Source organism: Ursus americanus, chromosome 30 (genome assembly GCF_024610735.1).
Source record: "Ursus americanus isolate L20-20 chromosome 30, mUrsAme1.1.p, whole genome shotgun sequence".
Classification (NCBI taxonomy): domain Eukaryota; kingdom Metazoa; phylum Chordata; class Mammalia; order Carnivora; family Ursidae; genus Ursus; species Ursus americanus.
Genome location: NC_142156.1, coordinates 8016669 through 8037854, shown reverse-complemented (window position 1 = coordinate 8037854; position 21186 = coordinate 8016669). Strand labels below are relative to the sequence as shown.

The 21186-nt window shown below is 50.1% G+C and overlaps 1 protein-coding gene across 1 annotated transcript in view; it reads left to right on the top strand.

Annotated features, from left to right (window-relative positions):
• The window catches only part of MYO1H (myosin IH), a 133371-nt gene extending 112298 nt beyond the window's left edge, over positions 1–21073 (top strand). Inside the window, exons 18-33 of the mRNA XM_045791486.2 lie at positions 2157–2237; positions 2880–2985; positions 3723–3840; positions 8334–8447; positions 10965–11041; positions 12402–12470; positions 13919–14003; positions 14427–14586; positions 15605–15688; positions 16523–16616; positions 16803–16858; positions 17600–17735; positions 18153–18223; positions 18364–18461; positions 19287–19386; positions 20465–21073. Coding sequence (XP_045647442.2) covers positions 2157–2237; positions 2880–2985; positions 3723–3840; positions 8334–8447; positions 10965–11041; positions 12402–12470; positions 13919–14003; positions 14427–14586; positions 15605–15688; positions 16523–16616; positions 16803–16858; positions 17600–17735; positions 18153–18223; positions 18364–18461; positions 19287–19386; positions 20465–20491 — 1476 coding nt within the window. The 3' untranslated portion in view covers positions 20492–21073. The remainder of the gene's footprint in view (positions 1–2156; positions 2238–2879; positions 2986–3722; positions 3841–8333; positions 8448–10964; positions 11042–12401; positions 12471–13918; positions 14004–14426; positions 14587–15604; positions 15689–16522; positions 16617–16802; positions 16859–17599; positions 17736–18152; positions 18224–18363; positions 18462–19286; positions 19387–20464) is intronic.
• The last annotated feature ends 113 nt before the right edge of the window (positions 21074–21186 follow it).

The following is a 21186-nucleotide window of genomic DNA, read 5'->3' as shown; positions in this document are numbered from 1 at the left end:
CTTCCTCAAAGTCACATCATGAATCAGGGCTGGAGCTGAAGTTTGCCCCTGGGGCTGCTGTTGAAACTCCCAATCTCCTTCCATATACCTCACTGATCAGACGAACCTTGGGTGTTTTGAAGCCTTACTTTGTATTGAACAGTTAACCGTTTTATAAAAATTGGATTTTACTTAATTAGCTTGGTTTACAAAAAGCTTAAATGTAGGGAGACCTTTTCAGAGTGAACACACAGACTGTGCATTACAGGAGTAACTTCTGGCCTCGTCGATCTTTCTCTGCCACGTCTAGGACCCCTTGTCCCAATCCCTGGGCTTCAGGATAGAGAACTATTCCTAACTTTGGATCTCTGCTCTAGGCGGGTGCTCTCTGGGGCTGCGTGTCAGCCCCACCTTTTCCCAGCTGGGGGGTCTCAAGTGGATTTCCCCACCAGTGGGCTGGATCTGGTGGTGCCTCCCTCCCAGAGTCACCATGAATGACCCAGGAGTGGAAGGGCTGACACAGGGAACGTAGTACTCCTCTCCTGACTTTGCCTTTCCTTGCCACGCCCACGTCCTTCACAAACCCACCCACGGAGGGTGCTTCCCATGGAAAATCTCAGAGCTTCTTACTTCACCAGCCAGGGCTGAAGCTCCTTGCCCTTTCTTTTGACTTTAAGATGGGCCATTTTAATGTGTTCACTCTTGTCTGCAAATTGTTCTTTCGAGCCATCGCAAGTGCAGAATTAGAGTGGATTAAACCATTTTTTTTAATTTAAAGAAACATCAAATTGTGGTAAAATGCATGTACCATAAAATTTATCATCTCAACCATTTCTAAATATGCAAGTCGGTAGTGTTAAGCTCTGTCACCTCATTGGGCATCCAAAATCCAAGATCCTTTTCATCTTGGAAAACTGAAACTCTGCCTCCGTTAAAACACTAACTCCCCGTTCCTCCTCCCTCAGCCCCAGTAGCCACCACCCTATTTCCTGTCTCTCTGAATTTGATTCCTCTAGGAACCTCATGTAAGTGGGGTCATACAGTACTTGTCCTTCGGAGTCTCATTTCTGTCCCTTAGCATAATGCCCTTGGTTTCATCCATGTTCCTACGCGTGTCACAATTTCCCTCCTTTTTAAAGGCTGAGGGGCGCCTGGGTGGCTCAGTCAGTTAAGCATCTGCCTTCGGCTCAGGTCATGATCCCAGGGTCCTGGGATGGAGCCCACATCAGGCTCCCTGCTCAGTGGGGAACCTGTTTCTCCCTCTCTCTCTGCTGCTCCCCCTGCTTGTGCTCTCTTTCTCTCTCTCTTTCTCTCTCTCTCTGACAAACGAATAAACAAAGTATTTTTAAAAAATAAAGGCTGAATAATATTTCATTGTGTGGCTATGAGGAAAAGAGTTTTAGTGTCAAATTAATTTTTTTTTAATTAAAGATTCTTGGGGCACCTAGGAGGCTCAGTAAGTTGAGTGTCCTACTCTTGACTGTGGCTCAGGTCATGATCTCAGGGTTGTGAGATCGAGCCACGTGTTGGACTCCACGCTGAGTGTGGAGCCTGCTTAAGATTCTCTGTCTCCCTCTCCCTCTGCCCCCCCCCACTCTCTCTCAAATGAATCTTTTAAAAATATAAATAAAATTAAAGATTTTTGGTAATGCAGGTTATTTTGAAAATACATGCCCAGGGGGGGAAAATCAAACCGTACAAAAACTGGTGTCTTTGACCCCATGTCACCAACTCTCTCTCTCCTGAGAGCCAGCTGTTCTAGCCACTTGATTGTGTATCCTTCCAGGGATGGTAGAGACCAAGGGGTGTGTGTATCTCCCTCTTTTTCCTTTCTCCTCACACAACAATCGCACACTGCACATGTAGTCCTCATCTTGCTTTTTTTTTTTTTTAACACCATATCTTGGAGATCACTTGTCAAGAGCTGGTTCATTCTGTAGCAGCTGGACTGGGAGCAATGTTTCCTTCACCATGTCAGAGGAAAAACAATCAGACGGCCTCACCACATAGAGCAGTGGATCCAGTATTTAAACATTTCCTTCCATGTTTGTCTTTATTCCCATCGTCAGGTGCTCCCAGAACAAACAGCTCTGGGCTGCTGTGCACACTTAGGCAAGGGAAAGACCCTTGGTGACTTCTGAAGCAGTGAATGTGGGGCTCATTTCCTTTACTTGCAGGTGCTGTGCAGGTCCAAAAACCGCATCCTGAAGGAATGCTTCCTGGTGGCCGAGTTAGAAAACCGGAGAAGGCCGCCAACGGTGAGTGGGGGAAAAAAGAGGGTGCAATTATTCTCAGTTGCTTACACATTTTAAACTGCCCTTCCTTTTTCTGAAAGTGTCACTTTCATACTCTAACACATACTACTAAATATATACTTTCCAAGTGTAGCAACCAGTGTGTTTAATTGCAGACATTCACGGAGTGCCTGTGTGTCAGGCACTGCGCGTGGGGCACAAGATTTAGCAATAACAGAATGGACAAGGTCCCTGTTCTTATGGGAGGTATAATCTAGTGGGAGAGAGTATAGGAAAATACCACCAAAGAAAGAGAGAACTTATAACAGCACAAGGGTCATAAAGGAAGCTTGGTAACAAGGAAATGGGAGGCTGGTGGGGGTGATGGTCTCAATGGCGATACTGGCTCCTACGAGGTGCTCACCACGTATTTGCTGAGTGAGGAAAGCATCCTGGACAGGTGCTTGTCCAGCCCCTGTTGACCAGTCTGAGCTTGGACTTCTGAGGCCAGAACATCCAAAATCTTCTTAGTGGGCAGGATGGTAATGGGTAGGGCAATCTGTCCGGAGCTGGGGTCTAAAGAGCTGGAGTCTTGTGCCCTAGCCAATCTGCTCTGTATTTACTGGGAGAAGTACTATCTGCTTAGCTCATTCTCTCTCTCTGAAGGTGGGGACTCAGTTTAAAAACAGCCTGAGCAGCCTTCTGGAAATCCTGATCTCTAAGGAACCTTCGTACATCCGTTGCATCAAGCCCAATGACAGGAAAGAACCCAGTGAGTCGTGAATCATTCTGAGCACCGAGCTCAGGGAAATGAGGCTGGGGGGAAAGCCGAGATGGCAGTGTGTTAAAATCCTAAAACCCCCCATAGGCTTGCTCCTTGTCCTTTGTACATGAATTCTTTTCACTTTTAAATAATAGAAGGCAAATGAATAGGGAGGGAGAGTTTTTTTGGTGGTCCTGAGTGAGCATTGCTCAGAGCCTGGCCAGTTTCAGGAGCAACACAGCTGAGCCAGACAGATGTCAGAGGTGAGGGGAGCAGTGTTGCTTCTCTCCCGCCAGAGGATGGTCTTCCAAGATGGTCTGTGGCTTGGCTGTCTTCCAAGCTCATGCCGTGGTCGGTAACACAGTTGTACAGAAGGTCGGCAGGAAGAGCAAATGAGTGAAGCAGACTGGTTGTAAGGCAGTAGGGAGGGGAGGGGACTGTGGCAAACTGCAAAGGGCATGTGCCCCCAGGGGCAGCCCTATTCCCTTCCAACCAATTGTTCCCACGTGGAACTCAAGCCCAGAATGACCAGATATCATGGTTTTTTTCAAGAGAAAGCAGAAATCCAGATTTTCCTGTAAAATTCCCCCATTAAAACACACAGACACACACACAATTAGGACCTGACAAAATATGTCCATAGCCAGATCCAGCCCACGATGGTCAGCTTGCAGCCTGTGGTCTTTCTCGGTTGAAACAGAGCCATGGGGTCCTGTACTGTCACTCTCCCTTCTGTGTTTCCAAAGGCAAGTTTGACGACTTGCTCATAAGGCATCAGATCAAGTATCTGGGGCTGATGGAGCACCTGCGGGTGAGACGGGCGGGCTTTGCATACCGGCGGAAATACGAGCATTTCTTGCAAAGGTAACGTTTGTTTTGTTGATCCTAAGACGGCACAGTCAAAAACCTACTGTGTGGGGAGTCTCTGGGGGTGTGGCGATGAATAAAAGGTCATCCCCCAGGGAACTCAGTTTGGTTCTCCTGGAGCAGTAACTGTGATGAACACTAACAGTTTGGAGACTAGGAAGCTGACTCAGTTTACCTCCTTCCCTTTGTCTCCCTAAGCCTGTAACTTCTTGGAGTCCAGGAAGTGCAAGGCTGATGCACAGACCTGACACTAGGGGGCAGACGCGGGCAGCACACCACTCTGTACCTAGTTGGGAAAGACCCTCCCCAAGGTGACTGTAGGGGATTGGTTTAGTGCCGTCAGTCTGGGAGCCAACCTCTTGGCCTCATGGGCTATCCAGAGAAGCAGGTGTAGTGGTGGGAACATGGGCATTGAAGCCACGCAAACTTGGGTGGGAATCCCCATCCGGTCTCTTCTAGCCATGACCTATTTCCTTGTCGTAACATAGAGATTAAATTGTCTGCTCTCAGGGAGCTCATCAGGATGTAATGATGTGATCCCACCGCCACCCCAGCTGCTGGGCACTAATACTTCATTGGTGGTGGGCTGCGTGTGAATTTGTGCTACCAAACAGAATCAACACATTCTCGCCCTCTCGAGGGGAGCGTAACGGTTATTTTTATAGGTCGACGTGGTTGAATGAATGTGGGCAATTTCACATTTCAACCTGATTCCTAGCCTTCTTTTGAACTACAGCTTCACAAAGCTCATGTACATGAGCTTACGTTTTTCATCTAATTTCTTGTATTTTGCAACTTCTGTCAAGATTCTGCCTTTTCAAACTTGAGCATTTCCTAGCTGCTCTTATTTTTTTTTTAAAGATTTTATTTATTTATTTGACAGAGAGAGACAGCCAGTGAGAGAGGGAACACAAGCAGGGGGAGTGGGAGAGGAAGAAGCAGGCTCATAGCGGAGGAGCCCGATGTGGGGCTCGATCCCATAACGCTGGGATCACGTCCTGAGCCGAAGGCAGACGCTTAACCGCTGTGCCACCCAGGCGCCCCAGCAGCTCTTATTTTTAGCCCCTGATTTAGTGATCTCAGCTCTTTCTCTACCAAGGATCATGCTGGTTTTTCTCCCATGAGTCTCATGTCTTGATAGGTAGTATCTGCTTATATGCATTTATTAAGTAATAATCTGTTTCCTCACTGTTATTTTATTTTTATTTAAATTCTGGTTGGTTAACACACAGTGCAATATTGGTTTCTGGAGTAGAATTCAGTGATTCATCATCACTTATGTACAACCCCCAGCGCTCATCATAACAAATGCCCTCCTTAATCCCCATCCCCCAGCGAGCCCATCCCCCACCCACCTCCCTCCATCAACCCTCAGTTCTCTGTCGTCAAGAATCTCTTATGGCTTGTTTCCCTCTCTCCTTTTGTTCTTCTCCCCCTTCCCATATGTTCATGTGTTTTCTTAAATTCCACATGTGAGTGAGATCATATGGTATTTGTCTTTCTCTGACTTATTTCGCTTAGCATAATACACTCTAGTTTTATTCACGTGGTTGCAAATGGCAAGATTTCATTCTTTTTGATGGCTGAGTAATATTCCGTGTGTGTGTGTGTGTGTGTGTGTGTGTGTGTGTGTGTGTGTGTACGTACACACACCACATCTTCTTCTTCATCCACTCCTCAGTCGATGAACATCTGGGCTCTGTCCATAGTTTGGCTATTGTTGATAATGCTGTTATAAACATCGGGGTGCATGTGCCCCTTCAAATCTATATTTTTGTCTCCTTTGGGTAAAATACCTAGTACTGCGATTGCTGGATCATAGGGTAATTCTATTTTTAAATTTTGTTTACTGTTCGCCAGCCCCACTGTTATGTCGATGACTGATATACTTGCTGATACCCTTTAGCTCTAACCCCTTATTTCCTTACCACCCCGGCCCCCGGCCCTAAGCAACTATTAAGCTGTTTCCTGTCTCTATAGATTTCCCTATTCAGGAAATTTCATATGCGTGGAATCATACAGTCCGTGGCCTTTTGTGACTTTGCACGATGTTTTCAAGGTTCGTCTCCATGGTAGCGCAGTTCAGCACTTCATTCCTTTTAGGGCTGAATCATACTCCATTGTGTGGATAGACCACATTTTATTTATCAGTTGTTGGGCATTTGGGTTGTTTCCATTCGGAGCCACTATGAATAACGCTGCTAGAAACATACATGTACAGGTTTTTATGTGGATATGTGGTTTTTGCTGGGGGGGTGTATACCTAGGAGTAGATTACTAGGTCATAGGATAACTCAGTGTTTCATTGGTCGAGGAACTACCAGCCTATTTGCCTTTTTTCCCCCGAGGTACCTCCTTTGCATGCTGTTTTTGCTCTTCAGCTACAAGTTGTTCATTTTTTCCCATATTCATTTTTTCTGAATCTGACTTCCGGTGGAGATGGCCAGAGTCAGCAGCCGCTGCCCGCCCCACCCCCCAAGCGCCTGCGCATGTCACGTTCCCAGTTTTCCGCAGTTTTGACACCGCACACGTCTTTTTTCTGCTTTGTTGTCATCTGAGGCTCGTCTACTCTGTTGGTTAAATACTAGCGAGGTGGGAACTGGGCCGGCTGGAGGACCAGCTAGGAGGGCCCGCAAGGCTGCAGGTCAGGGGTGGGGGTGGGGGTCCGGGGGAGGGGCTGGAGCTCCTCGGAGGAGATGTGTGCCCTGCCTGGCGCCGCCTCCCTTGATCAGGAAGCAGCTGCATCTCAGAGTCGAAAAGGACAGAGTTTCCAGCCCCTCTGCCTGTGGGTGTTTAAGACCTCTTCCCATTCCCTTCATCTGTCTGCCCCATGTTGGGACCTATTTGATGGCGTGTGCTAGTGACAGGCGTGGACTGGACAGGGGGCAGCAGGGCCTGAGGCCCTACTGCGTTCCCTGGGGTAGGCACGCACCTGCGCCTTGGTGTGTGTGCCTGGACCGAGAGAGGTCATCGGGGAAGAACGTGGGACGCTTAATGTCTCCGTTCGGGCTGCTGTAACAGATACCATGACCTGGGCGGCTCATAAACAACAGAACAGTACTTCTCACGGTTTTGGAGGCTGGAAATCCGAGATCAAGATACCAGCAAGGTCATGTTCTGGGGAGAACCCCGTCTGGGTTGCATGCAGACTGCCCTTCTCTCGGGTCCTCACATGATGGAAAGAGGGCGAGGGAGCTCTCTGGGGTCTCTCTTATAAGGGCACTGACCCCATTCGTGGCGGCTCCACGCTCATGACCTCATCACCTCCCAAAAGGCCCTCACCTCCTAATACGTTCACATGGTGGGTTAGGATTTCAGCCTATGAGTTCAGGATGAGGGGGACGACATAGATATCCACCCGTGGCAATGCCCTTAATGGACTTTTTCATTAAGTATAGTTCCAGGAAAATAAACATGTTTTTAACAGTTTAAAATGTGATTTTTTAAAAAAACATTTTATATATCTGTCAGAGAGAGAGCACAAACAGGGGGAGAAACAGGCTCCCCGCTGAGCAAGGAGCCCGATGCGGGACTCGATCCCAGGACCCTGGGATCCTGACCTGAGTGGAAGGCAGCCGCTTAACCGACTGAGCCACCCAGGTGTCCCTAAAGTGTGATTTTAAAAACAGAACAAACTCTATCACAATAGTAAGGGTAAGAAGCATAATAGGAACACCATAGCTAACATTTTTTGCAGCTTGGACTATGTCCAGTACTGTCCATGGATTATCTGACTTCGGCCCCGTGACGGCCCCACGAGGAAGGTCTTGTTACTTGTTCTCGTTGCAGAGGTGAGGAGGCAAGTGGACTTGCCCAGCTCCTGAGCTGGACTCGAACCCAGGTAGTGCAGGCCGGCCCAGCGGCTCTAGCCTTAGTCCACAGGCACTTGTAATCCTGCCTTCTCTTATTTCATCATGTTGCAGACCACATGGGTTGTTTTTTTTTTTTATAGTGACCACATACTAGAAATGTGGGCTGAAATCAGGATCTTAAGTCATCATTGGGTCCAAGTTCCTCATTCCTTACCAGGCATGGAATCTTTTCTTTCTGTGCTGGCCCATGTTTATTTTGTCCACTCGTTCATCAGCAGACGGACATTTGGGTCGTTTCTACCTTTTGTCTATGATGACTAAAGACACTGTGACGCTGAGCGTTCACGTATGATCTTGTATGTCGATGTATGTTTTCGTGTCTCTGCATGTATACTTAGGAGTGGAATGGAGTTTCTTGGATGGAGTGTCTGATGATGTCATTGTTCTATGAAGACAAGCCAGACCTACCCTATTGAAACAGTTTCGCCTTTTTATCTTTCTTGCCAAGTGTATCTTGTTGAATTCAAGGAAGTTGGTGTGACGAGTCTGCTAGATAGTGTTGAGTGACTGGCATGCCACAGCTGGGCAAAGCTGACCTCTGGCCGGGGGGAGGAGGGGGAGGGGCGCGGGCGAGTGTCAGGTCTGATGGCTTCCTAGAAGGGCCTCTCCTCTCCCCAGGTACAAGTCCCTGTGCCCAGACACCTGGCCGCACTGGCACGGGCCTCCAGCAGAGGGCGTGGAACGCCTGATCCGGTATATCGGCTATACACCGGAGGAGTACAAGTTAGGGAGGTAAGCGGCCAGGAAATCCCCGTTAAAAAGTTCTGTGCATTCATCCATATGCGTTGAGAGCCCAGAGATGAATTTTTAAAGAATTTATGTCGATTTACAAGCAGATACTTACATCCACTCGATTTAAATGCAGCTCTATAAAGAAAAAACGTGTGTGTGCCTGCTCTCGGTACTTTGCTCACACTCAGAACATTCCACAATACTTCTGAGAGCAGCTGGGTGTCCTACACTTCAATTCTGACTCGGTCTCCCCCAGCTAGTATCAGATGCCCAAGATAAGGACTCAGTCCCACAAGGCTGTCTGTCCCCCACTTCAGATGCCAATTGCAAGTCCCCGTTGTCACCTATGCTTCTGATGACCGACTGGATATCTATTCCGCTCAGGACCCCCTCTTTGGGTTCGACTGATTTGCTACGGCAGCACACAGAACTCAGAAAATATTTTACTTACTGGATTACTGGCTTATTGCACAAGGGTAGAACTCAGGAAGAGCCAGTTGGAAGAGATGCATGGGGCGGGGCATAGGGGAAAAGCATAGCGCTTCCATGCTCTCTCCAGGCGCACCCAGAACATCAAACCATGTCCTTTTTGGGGTTTTATGGAAACTTCATTACACGGTTATGATTGATAAAACTATTGGCCGTTGGTCATCTCTTCAACCCCCAGCCCCTCTTCCCTAACTGGAGGTGGGGCTGAAAGTTCTGAGCCTCTCATCTCAAGCTTGGTTCCCCTGGCAACCAGCCCCCATCCTTAGGTTATCCAGGGGCTTGACAAACATCACCTCCTTCGCATAAACTCAGGTGTGGTGCAGTCGAAAGGGACCTGTTATAAGTAGCAAGCCACCCATTTCACTTTTATCACTTTGAAACTATCTCAGGAACAAGGTCCAAATATTATAACAGAAGATGCCCCTATTGCTCTAGTTATAAGGCTTTGGGGAGCCAGGGCACTAGAATGGGACAAAGACCACATACGTATTTCTTGTTACGAATCACAGTATCACAAGCTCCAGGCGGCTGGAAGGGTGTTGGAGGAGACGAAGTTAGAAAGGAGCCCTGTGTTCTATACCTGACCTGGGGCTGGGTTGCACATCTTTGCCTGCAAAACGAGTTTGCCTGGTCTTTTTATTGTTCAAATGCACGCGGGACCTTGCAGAGGGGGTATCAGGACTTATGTGAAGTGAAAGGTCCTGTGGCATCCCAGAAGGTGGTGTTCTAGAACTCTGAGCACATTACTGTAGCTGTACTTGTCCAGGAGCAGGAGGACTTTCATACACGTTGAGAGCATTGAGACAAACTCAGTGGGGTGAACCGGGAAGATTTTAGTCTGTCCTGTTAGTCATTTTGGTCAGGGTTGATGTGGTGGTAAGGAACAGTGCCCAAGGATGTAGACGGGCATTCCCAGGCTGCAGAGAATTTCTGCCTTTGAATCCATTGATGGAATTTGCCTGCCAACCCCTAACTCCCCTAACTTCTATATAGCCCTCTGTGGCCACCCTGGTCCCTCTCCATCCTTACACTTCTGTCCCCGGCCCTGCTTCGAGAATTAATTACATTTCCAAGCCAGATCCCTGAGGGGAATGGGGCTTAGCACATCCTGAGGGAGGCAGATGGTGGAGGTCTTAGGTAGTATCTGTCCCCATTCCCTCCTCTGGGATGGGAACGTGGGATCACGTGGCATGAGGCATTGCTGCCCCCTGGTGGCTGCCCTGGGAAGTTTTCCTCACAGGGTGGGTAGGGCAGGCAGGAAGTGATGGATATTGATGATTGATCTTTGCTGGTTGATGGGATTTTCTTTTAAACTTAGACTCCTATTCCTTCTCATCAATTTTCAAAGCCCAGAGAAGTAACGTCAGGTTAAATTGGTGTCGTAGTTTCCTGAGGCTGGATAGCAAAGGACCACGGACTGGCTGGCTTAGAACAGGAAAGTACTCTCTCACGGTTAGTTCTCAAGGCTCGAAGTCCAAAATCAAGGTGTCAGCGAGCTCTGCAGGAGGATCCTTTCTTGCCTCTTCCAGCTTCTGCTGGCTCCTGACATTCTTTGGCTCGTGGCCCCATCTCTCCAGTCTCTGCCCGTCTTCAGATGAACTTCCCTGTGCGTGTGTGTGTGTGTCCCCTTTTCTCTTATAGGCACACACTCATTGGGTTTAGGTCACCCCTAATTCCATACTATCTCCTGTCAGTCCCTACCTTAATGACATCTGCAAAGACCCTATTTCCTGATAAGATCACATTTTTTTTTTTAAGACTTTGACAGTGTGAGAGAGCACAAGCAGGGGGAGCAGCAGAGGAAGGGGGAGAAGCAGGCTCCCTGCCAAGCAGGGAGTCTGATGCAGGACTCAATTCCAGGACCCCGAGACCATGACCTGAGCCAAAAGCAGACGTTTAACCAACGGAATCACCCCGGCATCCCTAAGATCACATTCTGAGGCTCTGGGGGAGGGGACACTATTGAAGCCAATGCAGGTGGTAACCAACCAAATTAATCATGACAACAATCTCTCTTTTCACTTCTAGAACCAAAATATTCATTCGATTCCCCAGAACTCTGTTTGCTACTGAAGATGCCTTTGAATTTAGTAAACATCAATTAGGTATGATTTTCTCTGTCCTGACTTCAGTAGAATGTGAAATGAACCAGCTTAGCGGGGGAGACGCCTTACCAGGGTGTGCGATGCAGCGTCAGAAGTGTTGGCTTTGGAAACCAGAACAAGATATGGGGTTATGATAAGATATATGTTTGCCTAAATGTGCGTTTGGAGGGCAGTCATGGGTGCACACGGACACTTAAACACTGGATTTCTGTCCCAGTTCTCGTTAGGACCCAACTCTTGGGCCACACCAGGGCCTAAAGCTCAAATGAAGCTTTGAAAACTTCATTCCGAATGGGTATCTGATGTTGGAAGGTGTTGCTTCAAAGCCTGCAGCTGGGGGGGGGGGTGTGTGAACAGTGAATGAGGAAAGTTGTGGGGTAGGGGTGGAGGTGGGGCAGTGCGAATTTTTTTTTAACTACTGAAGTGGAGTGGAGCTTCTCCCTTGAAATCTCAACTGCTCTGTTGAGACATACACTATTAAGTGATCTGAGTGCTTGCTGCATATTAAGTCCTCTGCACTCAGGACCTCAGTGTGTTCTTAGAACAAATCTGCGTGGCCACATTATGTCCACTTTACATTCTGGGAAACTGAGGTCCAAGATGTCGGTAAATTGCAGAAGGCTGTGCAGCTAGTAAGTGGCAGAGCTGGGGTTTGAACCTGGGTCTCTCTGGGTTCGGGACCTGGGCTTGTAACCACTGTGCTTACAGATCTCATTTATTTTTTGACCCTGACAGCAGCAAGCACTGATCCCAGGACCTGGGACAGTGCAGGTGCTGGCTGCAGGTGGGGCAGGGGGGCACTCAGTCAGCATTACTAATCAGCCCCCGGGATATGGGATGTCGCTGGTCTGCAGTGGGGGGGCAGGGGCGGTGGGCTTGATGAGCTTGGCCTGTGGTGGGAACTGGCTCAGCAGGTGGAGGGGGAAGCTCCGGGGTGAGTGTGCGTGTGGCCCCGCATCCCCAGGTTCACACTCCTCAGCAGCCACACTGCTGTGCCCTGCAGCTGTCTCCACCGCCCAAGCCTGCACACCCATGTGCGGCATGTACTTGACACCTGCCTTGAGGGGTGGGTGTGCGGATGAAACAGTGCCTAGCCTGGAACCTGGGGCCCACCGGCCCTCAGCAGACCGTGTGGGGGGCTCTTATCACCGAGTCTGTTCTTTACCCTGGGGGAGGGAGCCAGGAGCTTCTGGCAGCCAGGCTTCCTGTACGCCCCCCACCCTGCCCCCCGCACCAGTCCCTGGGTCAGCCGTCAGCTCTGCACTGCGCCACCCCGAGGCCCCTTCTGACCTCCCCCCTGAAGAGCACAACTACAGAGTTGCAGAGCTGAAAGCCGTTTCACCAACACTTTTATCTTCAGTTGCGAGGATCCAAGCCAAATACAAAGCCTGCCTAGAAAGGAGAGAGTATGTGAAAAAAAGACAAGCAGGTAAGAATTAAACAGAAACTTGCCTGTTTGCAGAGCCAGAGCTCTGCCGTCTCTCTCTCTCACCCATGGGGCACCTGGAGGCAGAGGCTCTTTGTGGCTTCTCTCCCCCTGCTGGTCCTTGAAACCTGGGTGTGGCTCATCTTTATTCTGTTAACCCCAGGTTGTAACGCAGTGGCCCGCATCAGTCCCACCAACGTGGCTTATTTGATCCACAGCATGTGACCATTTAAAGAATCATTTGTTCAAAAGGATACTAACCCTGGGAGTACCCGGGAACCGTCCCCTGTGGCTTTCCAGTCTTTTCTCAACCCCGCACCCCCCATCTCTCTTCTGAATTTCACCTTTATCCTTCCCTTGCTTTTCTCTATAGCTTTACCATTGATGGATGCATCACTAAACGATATATTGCATGTTTTGAATTTCATTAAATTATACCATTTGTATTTTTAGGGACATTTTTGTTCCTGAATTCAACCAGTTAGCGTTGCGTAGATTTGGTCGTTTATTTTCATATAAAGCTGCATAGATTGCACGGTATCAGATGTTGGCAAGCTTTTTCTTCAAGGCCAGATGGTCCTTGAGACTTTTGTGGGTCATCTGGCCCCTGCCACAGCTACTCAACTCTGATGCTGTAGAAGAAGGTACTTTAGGCAATACGTAAATAAATGGGCATAGTCCTGTTGCAGTGAAACTTTATTTACAAAAACAGGTGGCGGGTCTGAGGGCTGTAGTTTGCTGACCCCTGTGCTGTAGGAGTCTACCACAATCCAGCCGTTCCCTTGGTGGACGTGTGGGTTGTCGTAGTTGTTTTTGGAACCGAAACAGTGCTGCTATGAGGAACAAAAGCTCTATTTATTTGAGACAGAGAGGGAGAGAGCGAATTTCAAGCAGACTGTGCTGAGCGCAGAGCCTGACTCAGGGCCTTGGTCCCACAATCCATGAGATCATGACCTGAGCTGAAACCAAGAGTCGGATGCTTAACGAACTGAGCCGCCCAGGCGCCCCAGAAAACATTTTTAAACAATCTGGATACTGAACAAAATATGAAAAGCATTTAAAAATTGGGAAACAAGCCCGAAATCTCTGTGTGTCCTAATTGACGCGTCTCGGTTTTTAAGTGTGGACAACTAAAGCACACACTGGACGAGACAAAGCAAACGCAGCCCCACGACCACCGCGTGCCCCTCAAGACGACCTGGGGAAACTGACCCCTCACGCAATGTCAGGGCCCTCCTCGAAGCTTCCTGCAGCACTGCCGGAGTTCCTCAGACGCCTGGCCTGAGCACCCCCAGATAGGAACTTGTGACACTCAGCAACTTTCCATCCCGGGGGCCTGCCGAGTGCGGCGGTGGGCGTCCAGATGTCTGGGAGGGGGGTGAGCGATTCTGAAAAGAGCCTTTTAAGTGTGATTGCACTCAGCCTCTAACACCAGCAGTGAACTCTTTCAGCCATCAGACTTGAAGCGCACTGGAGAGGGGCCCTGGCTCGGAAGGCGGCCCAAAGGAGAACGTGGGCTGTGCGGACCGTGAGGAAGTGAGTTCCCTGCAGAAGGTGATCGTGGACTTGGTTGAGTGCTTTGGCTCCGTGCAGAAAGCTAAGCTTCCCTTCTGGATGTCAGGCCTTAGGGATTCGGCTCCACTGCTCTCCTCTGAGCTGCCTAATCTGACGGTGATCACAATGGCCATGACGCTTGTTAGTTTCTTAGTTCAAGTCGCAAGGTCAGCGGCTAGTGGTTGTTAGCAACTAATTCAAACTGCTCAAAACAAAACAAAAAAGAGTATGGGTGAACTAGAACCTATCTTTAGGGCAGACTCGACCTATGGGCTACGTGACTGTCGTCCTGCGTGGCGACCAAAGCAATCTCCACCATTTTTGGCCTCCTTTGAAATTAAACAGGTGGAGAGAATCTCAGGGAAGAAATGGGCCAGAAAACTAACAAAACGCTTGCCTCTTTAGGTTCATAAAGGGATTCATCAACCGCAACAAACCCCTCTGCCCCGACAACGAGGAGTTTATCGTGTTCGTGCGGAAGAATTACATCTTGAATCTTCGGTATCATGTCCCAAAGAATGTCTTGGATAAGAGCTGGCTGAGGCCTCCTGGCATCTTGGAAAATGTGAGGACCGAACGGGGACTCCTGTTGCAAGTGACTCGGGCACTGATGGGGCTCAGCTTTTGCGTCTTCACGCAGCCTCCCTTGGCTAGAAAGGGTTGCCGTAGCAAAGCGTTGCCTTAGCAAGGCTGTTACACAGGGAAATGTCACTCCTCTGAACTCATACTCTAAAGCCAACAGGTCTGTTTGCACAGAACGTTTGTGAATAGTTCCTATCCTTGATGTAGCCTTCCCGATGGCTTTTAATGACTGTCACCTGAAAAGTGTTTCTCAAAAGATGGTTCCGAGGACCCTCTGTCTAGTGCACAGTGGGGGCCACTGTAAGATCCTGGGCCCCAGCCTGGGTCTACTGAGCATCTCTAAGAGTCCCCCCTCCTTTTTTTTGCCAGATCCTCGGATGACTCAAACACATTGAAGTTTAAGAACCAGTAGTTTAGGGGTGCCCGGATGGCTCAGTCATTAAGCGTCTGCCTTCGGCTCGGGTCATGATCCCAGCGTTCTGGGATCGAGCCCCACATCAGGATCTCTGCTGAGCAGGGAGCCTCCTTCTCCCTCTCCCACTCCCCCTGCTGTGTTCCCTCTCTCGCTCTCTGTCAAATAAATAAAATCTTAAAAAAAAAAAAAAAAAACCCACCAGTAGTTCAGCAACAGTTAGCAACAGAAAAGGTAGTGCAAGATTGGCACATGAGCTGCCTTCTTGGGAGTTTTAAATACTAATGCTGCACTTTGATTTTTTTAAATAAAGATTTTTATTTATTTATTAGAGTGAGCACAGGCAGGGGGAACGGCAGGCAGAGGGACAGGGAGAAGCAGGCTTCCCACCGAGCAGGGAGCTCGACGCAGGGCTCGATCCTGACGTGAGCAGAAGGCACGTGCTCAACCGCTTGAGCCGCCCAGGCGCCCCAATGTTCTCTACATGAGACTGGATTCAACTGTGCTTTCAACGCTCTGTCTTTGCGGCCACAGCCCAAGAACTGGGTGTGAGCGAGGCAGGTGGGACAGAAGTGTGTTCTCCACACAGGCATCGGACCTGCTCAGGAAAATGTGCACAAGGAACCTGGTCCGGAAGTACTGTTGCGGGATCACGGCCGAGAGGAAAGCGCTGGTAGGGATGGGGGGAGCACGGGCAGGTGGCAAGGTGGGGGAGGGGCCGGGGCTGGTGGTGCGCGCCCCGGGGCTGGTGGTGCCCACCTGGGAGCCGAGGGGCGCACTGGGCCCATGCCTTGTATGTGTGTTGAGGATTAAACACACCTAGGCCACTTGGCGCAGGGCTCTGGCTCCAGGGCAGCTGTTCTAAGTAACGCGGCTCACATTGTTGCCCTGGGAACATGACCCAGGTGGTCCCCTACGCAGCCCAGAAGGCAGGACCCTTTCTCTGCTGCAGGGTTTGGTTTATGCTTTCTGCAGGTTGGCAGACTTTTTCTGTAAAGCACTAGAGAGTAATATCTTGGGGTCTACGGGCCACATGATCGCTGTTACAATCACTCCACTCTGCCAGCGGACCACGAAAGCTGCCAGAGACAACATGCGCGGACGGCAGAGCCGTGCTGCCAAAACCCCCCCCCAGAAATTAAAAAAAAAAAAACAAAAAAAAAACCCCAAAAAACTTACAAATAATGAGCAGCAGGCTGAATGTGGCCCTTCGGTTGTAGTTTGCGGATCTCTGACCTAGAAGGAAGGACTTGCTCTCTGAAATTCAAAAATTCCACTTCTGGGAAGAGCGTGCGAGAGACCGGCATTAAGTGTCAGCTCTGGTCTCTGCCGGTATAATTTTTAGGGCATTTTGGCCAAAGCCTGGAACGTGTTGTGATTTCTGTGCCAAAGGAGGACGAGGCTCCTACAGCTTATCCAGAAAGTAAGCCATCCCGTGGACCTAAGGGGCCTCTGTCCCAAGGGTCCCCGTGGCTACCACGCTGCACTTCCAATTCTGTATCATCAGATGCAGCAAAAGGTGGTTACAAGCGAACTCTTCAGGGGAAAGAAAGAAGGTTACGCAGAAGTCTTAAGCCAGCCCTTTGCCAACAGTCGGATCGGTGAGTACATTTTTCCATCTGTACACTCGCTTCTCCTATTTTAAGAGTTGAAAGACGCTGCCTGACTCCATAGCATTTCCTGACCGTAGCTGAGGTCTTGGTCATGGAGGGGCGTAAACCCAGCAGCTGCCAACGCACCAAGATGGTATTTAGTGATGACTGGCTGTGTTCTGGTTCCCTCCCCAGATGAAGGAGACATTAATCCCAAAGTGCTTCAACTCATTAGCACGGAGAAAATCCAGGTAAGGAAATGTGTGTCCTTGGGTCCAACAGGATTCCCTTAACAGGGTCTGTTTACTGTATGAAGACTGCCTGGAAGCAGGGCTGAAATGCAGGGCGGCGTGGGGGTGGGTCAGGCGCTCGACTGTAATGCGCTGGGTATTAACGAAGACTGTGGGCCCATGTGACCACTAGGTATCCGTCACCCTAGAAACTGGGTTTGGTTTTCTTTCTTTTTAAAAAGACTTTATCTGAGAGCGAGTGAGTGAGCGAGCATGAGCAGGGGGAGGGGCAGACAGAGAAGCAGACTCCCTGCCGAGCAGGGAGCCTGATGCAGGGTTCGATCCCAGGACCCCAGGATCATGACCTGCGCCGAAGACAGACGCTTAATAGACTGAGCCACCCAGGCGCCCCATGGGTTTGGTTTTCTATGATATTGAGTGAAACGCTGCCGTAAACGTCATCAGTGCACACCCCCTCTTAGAAGCAGTGTGGCAGGGTGCCAATGCGGGCTTCATGACTTAGCTGCCCATCCGGGCAGGTTCCCTGAGCTCTTGCTGCCTCTGTCCTTCTGTGAGTAGGGATGTGGGGGTACGGAGAGGCCGAAGGGGTTGATGGTGGGAAGCGCTGTGTGGTAATACTGGTTTGTCTGAGCCTCTCTTGGTCTGAGCGCTTGAAGGAACTGGTCTTAGCAGAGTCTGGAGTAAGAAGGAACTCCGTACTCCGCCCTCTCCCCCCACGAAGTCACCCTGCCCTCCTTGCAGTACGGTATCCCGGTCATTAAATATGACAGGAAAGGCTTCAAGGCCCGGCAGCGCCAACTCCTCCTTACCCAGAAAGCGGCTTACGTGGTGGAGCTTGCCAGAATCAAGCAGAAAATAGAATACTCAACCCTCAAAGGTAAGAGGCAGGCTGCCTTCAGACCATTCACTGGGTTGACTTAGCTCCCGGGGAACACCAGTAAGGAAGGCGCTCTCCACAGGAAGACAGAAGTGTAGGGTGCCTAGGAAGCCTGGGGCTGCCCAGGGCCTGGGCTGTGATGCTTTTTTCTGGCATAAATGTCAGCGGCTGCCCTTTCCCCCCCAAGTATCCGGGTCAGACAACAGTCCCCTTCTCCGATGACCTATGTTTTATTCTAAGTGCAGCCCTTCACAGCCTCGTAGCATGCTGACTGCTGGGCTGTGCCCTTCATCCTCCGGGGCCCAGCGAGGAGGGACAGAGCGTGGGGTTGGGGTGCCCCTAGGTACACCGCCTCTTTTTTCTGCAAGATGTCCAGTTGTTCAGTTCCTGGTCCCTCACTGTGGGATCTGTCCTAAGGTGTCTCTACTAGCAGCCTCAGTGATGGCATCCTGGTCATTCACGTCTCGCCGGAGGACCACAAACAAAAGGTAAGTGACGGCCACCAGTGTCTGCTGGAGGAGGGAGACCCTGCCACGCTACTGAGCTGCCCGCCGTGAAGCCTCCGTATGGAAGAGTATTTTTCTTTGAAGCCACTGCTACCGCAACTGCCATGTCCTCTCCTCGCCAGGGGGATGCCATCTTACGGTGTGAGCACGTCTTCGAAGCAGTCACGAAGCTCGTCATGCTGCTGAAGAGGGGCAACGTTGTGAATGTCGTCCAGGGAAGGTAGGTGGTTTCTTCAGTGATCGCTCGTTCACCAAGGCAACCGGCACAGTTCTCCAAGGAGGGACCTCGGGGCCGGGGCAGGTGACAGCCACACCTTTCCTGATGAGGCCTGTTGTCTAGGACAGTTGGCTGAACACTGTGGGCCGCAGCTTGGCAGGCTGCTTACCACTGAGGAGAGGACAGGGGTAAAATTTCTTTAGGACATAGAGGAAAAACACTTGGCACAGAGGGTGCTCTTATGTAAGTCTCCACGCTGAAGGAGCTGCCAGGTTTTGTTTCACGGACACAAGGTGGCTGAACAGCAGGCCCAGTGTCAGCTGGCTGGTCAGGGGCGGTGTGGGGGTTCCTGAGGCTGAATCAGGCACAGCACCATCAGCGCTGTTCTCCCAGAGCCCCCATGCTGGCAGGCTGACGCCCCACCCCTGCTGCTACTGCTCCTAGTGGGTCTCAAGCCACTGTAGGCTGATGAGCAAATTCCTATGTGCAAAAGGGAGAGACAGTGGGGAGCGCTCTGCTGGATCTCAGGGGAGACCTGGCCACCCCATGAGCGTTTCAGGACCTATGCGGGTGGTTCTTCAGATGGCAGATTGGCCCCCTGAAGAACTGAACATGCTCAGGTGATTTGGGAATAGCCCCCAGAACATGTGGTAAAGTTCCCAGCTGTGGCCATGGTTGTCTTTTGAGGACTCAAATGTGCAGTAAAACTCTAATAATACAAACGGGAATTTGATCTTGAAACTAGTAAAGCCCCATAAGTGAGTTTCTCTTGTAGACAGAAGGTGAAAAATAGAACGTTCAGTAATTGATTACTTGGTGTGTTTTCAGTTTACAGTTTTATATCCGTCCTGGAAAAAAAGGCACGATTGTTTTCGACACAGGACCGGAAGAACAAGTCTACAAAGATAAAAACGGACAGTTAACAGTGGTGAGTGGCTGTGGCGGGAGGTGTGTTACTTGAGACTATAGATTAGAATGAGACCAATGGGAGCCCTCCTCTAGACTGTTCGTGTCTCCCTCTATGCCCGACTCTACATCAAGACAACCGGAAGGGACGGGCGCCAGACACACACTCACACACGGAATGAAAGGGTTTGGAGAAGGCAAGTTGACCTCCCATGTGTAGGTGTTAGTGAACAGGGCGGTGACGTTAAATCCTTCTCGGTTTTAAATGCTGAAGTCAACTTTACACTGGATGGCAAAGGCCTTAGGCCTTATTGTGTCTCCGACGATGGACTCTCCTGGTGAGCTTCAGAAAATACCCGTGCCTGAGTCTCGGCCCTGGACGCTGTGATGTGACTGGTGGGGGAGCCATGTCGGGTCTGAAGAGCATAGCTGACTGCTGTCTGGTTCAGTCCAGGCTGGGTGCTCAGTGCTTAGTCCTCCCTGCCGGTCCCACTGTGCTGGGCCCGGCATCCCCACAGCCCTCGCTGGCAAGTAGTACACAGGGCTTGTTTGATGCCATTTTGCTAGGAAATGACAGATTAAAACCTGAGGGGCTGAATCTTTCAGATGTGTTTTGTAGGTGCACCCAGTGGTATTACCTAATACAAGTGAACGAGCAAACAGTCTGTCAATATACGGGCTGTCTCGTACATACTTATATTCAACGGGCTGTCTCGTACATACTTATATTCACATCCCCTTAACTATGAAACTCTTTGTGGGTGTAAATGGTACCCAAAAGGCTTTCATAACATAATTGCCTCTGAACTCCTTCAGGGAGAAGTTAAAATCTTGAAGTATCATTTCATATATAACCTATCAGGTGATTTGTCAGTTTACATGCTGTCTTAGGGGTATGACATTTAAGAATGATTTTGCCTTGGGAGTCACACAGCTTGTCTGCCTGACTGGCTCGGGCTGAAGATGCTAAGCAGTCTCAGTGAGTCCTTTTTCTAAATGCCCTTTGTCTCAGTGGCAGGTGGGGCAGGCTTCTAGAAGCTCGTCCACACCGCTGCTGGGTCACAGAAGGTCTCTAACCTAAGTGTGGGCACTCTCCCAAGGTGTCAGTCCGCACGAAGTCCTCCTGACCGCTCCCACGGCCGTCTCTGCTCTGGCTGAGGAAAGCACCCAGGAAGCCGGAGGCTGTGCAGGGAGCTACACCTTCAAGGAAAGCGGTCCCAGCAGCTCTAGGGCAAAGGAGCACCTGTGAAGAATCGGAGTGGCATCTGCCCGTCTCGGTTCTCGGTGGCCCTGGGGCGCTAAAGGAAAAGGTCCTCTTCAGGGGCCCCAGCTCCAGTCACCTGCGGGGATGGGTTTCAATGTCCCTCCCATGTCCTTCCCTCGATGGGTACCTGAACGTGTCCTCACAAGGCGGGCACCAGACCCTCCACCTTTGCCAAGCTGCCCCGGAGGAGCAACGACGGAGTATATACATGGTCTGCGAGGGCGTCCTGGTAATTTCATAAAGCAAAATTCAAAATCTGCAGCTTTAATTAAATGGACCTTGGGTTCCATATGGGGAGCTGTAGCAGAAATGTTAAGGCCTTGGGTGGGTTTGTTTCTTTCTCCCCCTTCCCTCATGTGAAAGCGGCAGCAACCCCAGCTGATGCATTCTGCTTTCCACCTAAGACTCCCTTACAGTGTTTTAATAGAACAGAACAATGACCCCCACCCTCCCCGGCGCCTTCAAGGTGATAAAGCAGAATGAAGGGAGGACGGAGGCCTTGGTCTCTTTGATGCGAACCCCACCACACTGGGGGGGGGGGGTGATGCTGGGTGTTTC